Here is an 8,832-nt window from a genome sequence, read left to right as displayed (position 1 = left end):
TTTGGTAATCAATACTATAGGCTATTATTGATTCTCTCTCGTCTCGAGGGTCATTACAAACATTTTAAAATCTTATAACCAAGAGAAAAAAATGCTCACTCTAAAATTGACCTCAAAACCAAAGAGAAAAGTCAATATAAGCGCACTACTGAAACGTAGATGGTCATAAACCTTACATCAAAACAGGTTCAAGATTTTACCACATGGTAAAGAACCTATACACTCAATGCTCCGCAGCGTTGAAATAAATATCATATCCGATAAATAATCAAATTTATGATTTTAAAATAGATAATACAGTATCTTGAACTTGACTGATTCAAACGATCAATAGCTCAAATTAAAGCCTATAATTTACTGATTATCTTGAATCTAAAACACACAAAACAACATAAACAATACTGGAGCTATTAAATTTTTAACCATAGAAAACCCTTATAAAAAATCTTTTATGTTGGTTGTTCACCTTGCGTTTGCTTGAAACTCGTCCGATTTGAGTAACTAATAGAATAGCTTTAATGAAAGCCGGTATTTCACTGATGAAGGTTCTTAGACCAAAATAATATATAGGATAATATAATTATAACTAGTGAAATACATCTTAAATTGAAGTAAAAATTCTAAACAAATTAAATTTATGTTTTTGGACGAGTAATAAAGTACAAAAATATATATGCCGATGCTTGATGTGAAATCTGTGCGTGCATACCTTCAATTTGAGACCCCAATCATGAAAATCGGTCGGGTAGAAGAGCCAAACGAACACGGAAAAGAAAACCCCAATATAACTCCCATAAGAAATACATGGGGAGCAAATTTAGTTTACGTATAAGCCGAGTGGGACTGTAGATAAATATATGCCAATGCTTGATGTGAAATCTGTGCGTGCATACCTTCAATTTGAGACCCCAATCATGAAAATCGGTCGGGTAGAAGAGCCAAACGAACACGGAAAAGAAAACCCCAATATAACTCCCATAAGAAATACATGGGGAGCAAATTTAGTTTACGTATAAGCCGAGTGGGACTGTAGATAAATATATGCCGATGCTTGATGTGAAATCTGTGCGTGCATACCTTCAATTTGAGACCCCAATCATGAAAATCGGTCGGATAGAAGAGTCAAACGAACACGGAAAAGAAAACTCAAATTTAACTCCCATAAGAAATACATGTGGGGATAATTTAGTTTAAGTATAAGTCGTGTGGTACCGTAGATAACAATATTCCAATAGTTGATGTGAAATCTATGCTTGCATATACTGTACCTTCAATTTGAGACCTCAATCATGAAAATCGGTCGGGTAGACGAGGCAAACGAACTCGGAAAAGAAAACCCAAATTTAACTCCCATAAGAAATACATGGGGAGCAAATTTAGTTTACGTATAAGCCGAGTGGGACTGTAGATAAATATATGCCGATGCTTGATGTGAAATCTGTGCGTGCATATCTTCAATTTTAGGCCCCAATCATGAAAATTGGTCGAGCAGAAGAGGCAAACGAACTCGGAAAAGAAAACCCAAATTTAACTCCCATAAGAAATACATGTGGAGTAAATTTAGTTTACGTATAAGCCGCGTGGTACCGTAGATAAATATATTCCGATAGTTGATGTGAAATCTGTGCGTGCATATACTGTACCTTCAATTTGAGACCTCAATCATGAAAATCGATCGGCTAAAAGAGGCAAACAAACTCGGAAAAGAAAAACCAAATTTTTATAAGATAAACAGGTAAATAGTAAACAACAAAACGTCATCAACGTATATCGCGAATAAATGTATACCACAAACGTGTCTTCAGCTGATCCTCAAGAGTTCTAGAGGCTATGCTTTCACATTGTTAAGCCACGTTAAACAATAGTTTATATAAAATACAATCGTAATAATTAGCGAGTATTCATCCAAGTATGAATCACATTTCGAAAGAAGGATATTATTGGACTGAGTTGTACAAAGTGGTGCATTTGTTTATGGTCCATTGGAAAATTGCGTTTCCAACCACAACAATGGGCATGCGGTATTGAATAACGGCGGGCCTCAGTTTTGCTATAAAGCCAGACCCTTTCGCCGCCAGACCAGTCAACATGATAGCTGTTTTCGAGGTAAGTGTTAGAGTGTTTAGAATTTTACTTTTTTTTAAACAATGTTTTCTAAGTAAATAACTAATAATAAGTAGATTATAATAACGTTCATTATACTTCGTTCACAATATTTAGGTAGTTTTAGGAGAAGAAACATATTCCCTCCATTCTATTTTTACCTTTAAAATAATAGCTTAACAGCTGATTAAGCAACATACAAGTACAAACAAGTGGAATTGCCCTCAAACCACCTAAATAATGTGAACCGACTATAGGTTGTAAGACTATGTTAATGACTGATGTTAACGTAGTTATTGCGGTTCTGTCAATTTTCTGAAAATTGTTTATTCATATTCTCTTTGAAATCAAAGTTTTTTATTTGGATTTTTAATGCTGAAGTATACATTCTATCTATAGCCTAATAACAAATTGGGATATTTGATAGTAATCGATTATTATTTACAACAGCTCGCTCTGATAATATAACTACGACCATTTTCATTCTAAATTTGGCTATCTCCATAAAATGTATAACATATAAACATGCTCAGTTTTAATTAAAACAAACAGTGTGTAGTGTAGAGATTAAAACAAATAATATTGCATAAGTATTGAAGCGTTATTGTTAACATAAAAACACACATCCTTCCCTTTAGCAGCAAACCTAGATACTAGATAAATGTAATTTTATTTTGAAATTGAATAGATCTTTAGCAGCAAACCTAGATACTAGTTAAATGTAATTTTTATTTGGAATTGAATAAATCTGATCAGTGTGAGGATATATTTGGGTAAAAATTCAATCAGAAAAATGGAAATTCGTAGTGTACAGGTTTAATGCGGCGGGATATTTTTAAGTTAGATCAACCGTAACATGGAAATGGGTCTAGCTCGATTCAATGACAACAGTTGCAGCAAATAACTAACTTTTAAAGCCCTTTGTAAAACCATCTTTTAAAAAGGGACAGATAACGTAAATGCCTAAACATATTTTCAAAATACCAACCTTAAGATTAAACAATCGAAGTTGGAACAGCATTATGTTTGGGTTTTAGATCAAAGTCCCTCAATAAAGCTTTTTATCCAGTACTAAAACACGAAGATTTTTGGTAAAGTCTAGTTGCAATAAAAAATCTATAACATTTAATTTTTTATCATTTTTTTAACCTTAGCCTGCTTTACAGCTTCTACTAGTAACCGGAGCCTTAGCAGTTAGAGCTCCTTCCTATGACTATGACTCAGACTCCAGTCTCGCTCTAAACTCCCCCCGGCCCTCACCTAAGTATGGGGTGGACCATCAAGACTCCCCTAGGCCATTTAGGGCTTCGCCCTCAGGATACCAGTTCAGCAGCTTCCGTGGTCCTGTGTCTGGGAACATAGAGGAGATAGAGGTACCCTTCGAGCTGCCGCAGGGGGCGACCAACCCCTACGGTGACTCCAGAAACCCCATGCCTTCGAAGGCGGTGGACTATGTGGTGAGTTTAGAGTTTCGCGATGGAGATTTTGATTTGTGTTACCCTATATGAATTGTTACGATTTTTTAATGGAACTATTCAAACCACAAATATTATAACACAAAGGGTATGTATAATAAACATAAAAAAATTATGTAACTGGCCGGAAAAAAATTCTATTAATATTTAAGTGGAACTGTGAAGAAATGTCCAACCAGATTTTAAGACTATTAGTAAATTCTTTTTCAACACACTATGATTTTCTTTAGCTGTTTTACATACGTTAATTAATTGGTGGCTGAAAGTTACGTTTTGCTGGCCGTGTCAGCTGGTTTCGTCATTTGGGGACCGAGCAGGTTTTTACATCCCTCCCTAGGGCTGCAAAATCAGCTGACCGCTTACTAATACCTACACAACAGTATCCATAGCATTGCAATAGAATTGTTTTATTGTCACCACTGCCTAGCAAATATTTATTATTATTTTTCCTGATTCCTCAAATAATTTCTTTACATGACCTTGTAGTTGTGTACATGAAGTTGTAGTTGTGTTGACTACCAGTGTGCATTATTTTTGTGGTGAATAGTGGTAATACTGTAGTGTATTGTGTGGTAAAAATAGCGTTCGTACCACGGACCGAAATGGTTTTGCAGCACTCGATCGTTTGTTCTCGACTTCGTCTTGAACTTAAAAATTGTCTCGAGCCGGCAAAACCTCATTTTTGGCCCTAGGTACGAAATATACTATTTGTCTATGTTAGTATACAAATTCGGGCCAATAACGTAATTCGTTTCTGTTTATGATCCATACCTTTTCTGTTCTAATATTTGTGGTCCAAACCAAGTAAAGGTTTATATTAGGCTGACGTTGCGGTTGTACTGATAGACACACTAAAACAAAACACTAAATCAGCTGTTAATGTTATACAGCTGTTCCATACACAACCTGTCACCAGTCTAAATCGCTCCACACCTTGCAATTGATTTCTCGGGCGGCTCGTGAAAGAGTTGAGTTTTATGCAACTGACCATAACAGTTGGACATCAGGACAGCCGATGGTTGATGTTTAACAATGCGCAGTAAACGTTGCTTTCTAGCGCAGTTTCATAACGCGGAGGTATGCATTGCGCGCGCCGGACCATTTAGTGTACATTTACACACCAAACCCGTGAAATGGATCCCAAACGGTCCATTTGACAAGTAAAATCAGTCAACTGGGACCCATGGGAGAATATAACGCAATAGTGTGAAGGTGGTAGTGTTGTGGTTGGTCGGTGATTGGTTTGGTCAATTTGGTGTTTGTGTAGTTGTGAGCGATAGAGATTTCGTAGGGGTTATATACATACATATAGGTTTTAGTATGCAATATAGTGTACCTACTGAAAAGTGAAAACGGTCGTAGTGTTGCGATTGATTAGTAATTAGTTGAAGATTCAGTTTTTTTAGGATTCAAGTGTTTTGGGGTGGTGTAAAGATTTTAGAGAATGAAGTTAATCTTAATGAAGACAAAGGACACATAGCTGTGTTAGTAAATATTACGTAGCTACTGTGATTTTAATGGCGTTAAACAAATCAGATAACCTTGAAAAAATAAACATTTTGATGATATAATAAAATATGTTTATTAAAGCAATATTTTTTTTGAAATTTGTTAATCTCTAATTGACGATATATTGTACTCCTCCCAGACACAGATTTTAAACCATACCAAGCAATTAGTGTACTTATAAATATTGAAAAGGTACTATGTAGCTTCCTCAAGCTAGCTATATTCTAATAAAGATATAGTTCTAAGATACTGTATAAAAATAATTAGTATTCAAAAATAAAGTTTAAATCCAGATATCTTGTAGGAATTTGGCAAATGAAATTGTCTAGTATAAAACTTTCATTATAATAGACAATATTACACAGAAGAAACTAATCGAAAAATTTTCCACAAGCTCGTGGTTGTTAAATAGATTACAAAGGCAGAACATTCCAGGAAACGTTGTAAGCATAAACATCAGGGAGTTGTACAACTTAAGCTATTTTACTGACCACAGTATTAACTTCAACCCCGAGCCTCAGGGACCGAGATGAACTTTTATGCGAGAGGATTTATTTCCACAAGTTCACCAACCACTTGTAGCCTTTTTTACTCGTCATTCCAGTAATATTAGGAATATAAGATCTTATAGAAAGGTTATATATGGCTAAAATGATTTGAATATATGAGATCAGCGAGTTAAACATCGTGGTTTTTAATTCTTTGCTACACTTCTTTAAATTAGTAATAACATGCCCGTTTCTTTAGAGATTCTAATGGAATGAGCTATACATGGGTATACATTGATGTACGTGTTGTATTATTGTTGTAGGCCAAGCCTGACTACTCGTTCACCTACGGGATGCACGATCCTGAGAGTGGCGTGGCACAGGCCCAGGCAGAGGCGAGGGAAGGAGACACGGTCAAGGGAGAATACAGTGTCATGGAGCCTGACGGTACCCTTCGTACAGTCACCTATGTAGCCGACCCTGTACATGGGTTCCAGGTGGGTGGTAGGAGAAACTAGGGTAAAAGATAGTAAACTTTGCCAGCGTATGAGATGACCCTGTAAAGGTTATGTGGTGGGAGGCTTCACTTTCCGGATTCCCTTGGAGGTTAAAAAAAGTCACTGGTATTTAAATTCATTATATACAATAGACTAGATCATGTTTAGTATGATACTGGTCTAAGTATTCTGCTAACTATTTAAACAATACCATAATCACTCTGTCATTCAAACACATTCAAAGCAAACACCAGTTCTTTACTTATCTGATTTACTTGACCGCTTTGCAGGCCAGTGTGAAGTACGGTCCCTCTGGATTGCCGCCTCCACCACCCCCAACTCCTACCCCAACCTCAGGGTACACGGGTCCCGCCGCCCACCCCCAGGGTCCTCCTAGGGTACCCCAGCCGCTGCCTCACAGGTTCAAGGCTCCACGACCCGCGACCGCCCCCAGACCCGCCCCCAGGCCTGTCTACAGGAGCTACCAGGAGTACGAGGACGTGTAGAGTACCCATACCTGGAGTACCACGAGGATATAAGTTACCATAAGAATACCTGAAGTATGGATGTATAAATGTGTAGTTGTTTAAAGATTAGCACCGTTGTCGTGTGGTTCAATTGCAATGGTAATTTTCTTTGCCTGAACTACTACTGTTGTAACCACTCAAGGTCGTAATGTTTGGAAGACTAACGGGTCAAATATGTTTATGTTCCATACTAGGTTTGAAATAATTTGAGTTAATCGTCATTAAATTTATTGAAGGTTGTTATAAATAAGTTTGGACGTATATAAATGTTAACACTGACAAAACTATGTAGTTTTACGGCCACAAGGAAAAGCATAAGTATATTAAGATGTATTAAAAAAACTTCACAGAAAAGTTAAAATCCAACACATTTGCAAAGTGTAGAATTAAAAGAGAAATGTGAACTCTATGGTACTAAGCTAAATCGTCTACACCTGATGACAAGTAATTAATTAACTGTTGTAAGTTTTTTTTTCGGTAATGAGTTTAATGAAATATTGAATAATTATCATGTAATTAATTTATAATTCCGTTATTTTATCGTTATTACTAAGTGGTGTGGCAGTGTCATTACTTTAGTGCTAAGTAATTGTGGTAATAACAAATTATTGCAATTTTATAGTCTCTAAAATAGACCCTGCGTAGCAATAATTTGGTATTGTAAAAACCTCTGACAAATATCCACATAGACGATAAAACTGTGCCACTGAAAAAAGAAACTAATTAGTACACATAAAAAATCATTGATTAAACACACTATATTGAGGGTTTTAATGTACAATTTGTTGCCTCGCTGAATCCAAGCGTTAACAAAGTTTGTTGTTAATGTTGTTATTTGTTGATTGTTAAACTACGTTTGTTGGTTTTCTTTTTATTGTTACATTATTTGTTTTACATGTGGGTGTTTTGGAATGTTATATCTTTGTTTACGTTATTATTGAAAACATGGGATATACTTTACAGATATTTCTTGATAACTGCTTTAATGTTTACTGGTTCTACTTTACAATGATGTAGCTTTGGTTTTTGATAAGTATTTCAACTTGGCAGTTAAGTAATAACAGTTAGTAATAACAATTACAATTGTAATTATGTGTTCTTTTCTTTATGTGATTTTTATTGTTCTTATTGTAATTCAATTACAACAAAAGATTGTAATCGTCCGATTTACTATTACAATTTCTCAATCTATGATGTCTATAATCTATTAAACCCTTTTAAAATCAATCACCATTTTCTAGACAGTTAATTTTCATAAACGTAATTAATATTTTAATCTTGAATAGTGATAGGCCAAGTAATTAGATAATAGTATAATAATGGTAGCGATAATTAATAGTAACTTTTGATGGACATTGGTGTTTACAAACTTCTCCTTTGATTTGTGTATTTGTTTGGTACAGTATTTTTCAAATTTTTATTTCTGAACCGAATTATAACACCCTTTTACCATAGACTAACCAACACAAGCTTTTACTCTATTGGCAAAATGTCAATGAGGTAAATATTTAGTTTCTATGTTGTGTATTGACAAACACTGATTTGTTTTTTAATAAAAAGGAAAAAAGTAAAATTTATTTGGTGTTCACTGCTATTGTATTATAATTGTACTCCAATCATCTACCACGGTTGGTATTTTGGCAAAGAGTGAAGAACAAGTGTTAAATGAATTGCTTTGTTCCGGTGCTTTCGTTAGAGCTCAAACGCGTTGGACCATTAGACAATAAGCCTAATAATCAAGTTAAGTTGAGTCCAGTTTCAAACCAATTATAAATATAAAATAATTATAATAATTATTTTAATGAATTTTTAATAATTTTAATGAATGATTTTTAAATAATAATTATTTATAAAATAATTGAGTGTTATAAATATAAATATAAATATAAAAGGAACGAACCAGTGATCGCCTGATTACTAGACGACTATTATCATCTATAACCACTCAGTTATCCAGCTAATGTTACTTAATTTTAGAATCAACAAAGTTGGCTGTCATGTCAACGAATAATTAGTCGAAAATGGTTTATTGCTCTAAATTAAAGCTTTGCAGAATTTTAATCGCCAAAGAACCGTGATAAGTGGTACCGAAACACGCACAGTGGAAGTGTATGCAAAAATGTGGTGATTTTGTTTGTTATTTCCCCATTGCCTTTGTTATTTCCCCAGTGACTTTGTTATTTTCCATAGCTTAACGCATATTATGATGCTTCATGGAATTTAAAGTGACGTA

General features: G+C 34.8%; 1 protein-coding gene across 1 annotated transcript; it reads left to right on the top strand.

Moving 5' to 3' along the window:
* Positions 1-2,088: 2,088 nt before the first annotated feature.
* Positions 2,089-7,689, top strand: LOC128984827 (cuticle protein 18.6-like). Its single transcript, XM_054404195.1, has 4 exons — positions 2,089-2,106; positions 3,270-3,560; positions 5,899-6,072; positions 6,363-7,689. Exons 1-4 carry the CDS (start codon positions 2,089-2,091, stop codon positions 6,576-6,578), a joined length of 699 nt encoding a protein of 232 aa, XP_054260170.1. The 3' UTR covers positions 6,579-7,689.
* The last annotated feature ends 1,143 nt before the right edge of the window (positions 7,690-8,832 follow it).

This window comes from Macrosteles quadrilineatus, unplaced genomic scaffold (assembly GCF_028750875.1).
Source record: "Macrosteles quadrilineatus isolate MER2022 unplaced genomic scaffold, UCM_ALF_1.0 Scaffold_2__2_contigs__length_208266976, whole genome shotgun sequence".
In the NCBI taxonomy this organism is placed as follows: Eukaryota; Metazoa; Arthropoda; class Insecta; order Hemiptera; family Cicadellidae; genus Macrosteles; species Macrosteles quadrilineatus.
The sequence above is the reverse complement of the archived record's forward strand: the minus strand, read 5'-3'. Positions and strand labels throughout refer to the sequence as shown.

Excerpts from the sequence above, each read along its gene's own strand:
- LOC128984827 (XM_054404195.1), top strand. Across the intron at positions 3,561-5,898 it reads CGAAGGCGGTGGACTATGTG|GCCAAGCCTGACTACTCGTT; the intron begins GTGAGTTTAGAG and ends TTATTGTTGTAG. Across the intron at positions 6,073-6,362 it reads ACCCTGTACATGGGTTCCAG|GCCAGTGTGAAGTACGGTCC; the intron begins GTGGGTGGTAGG and ends ACCGCTTTGCAG.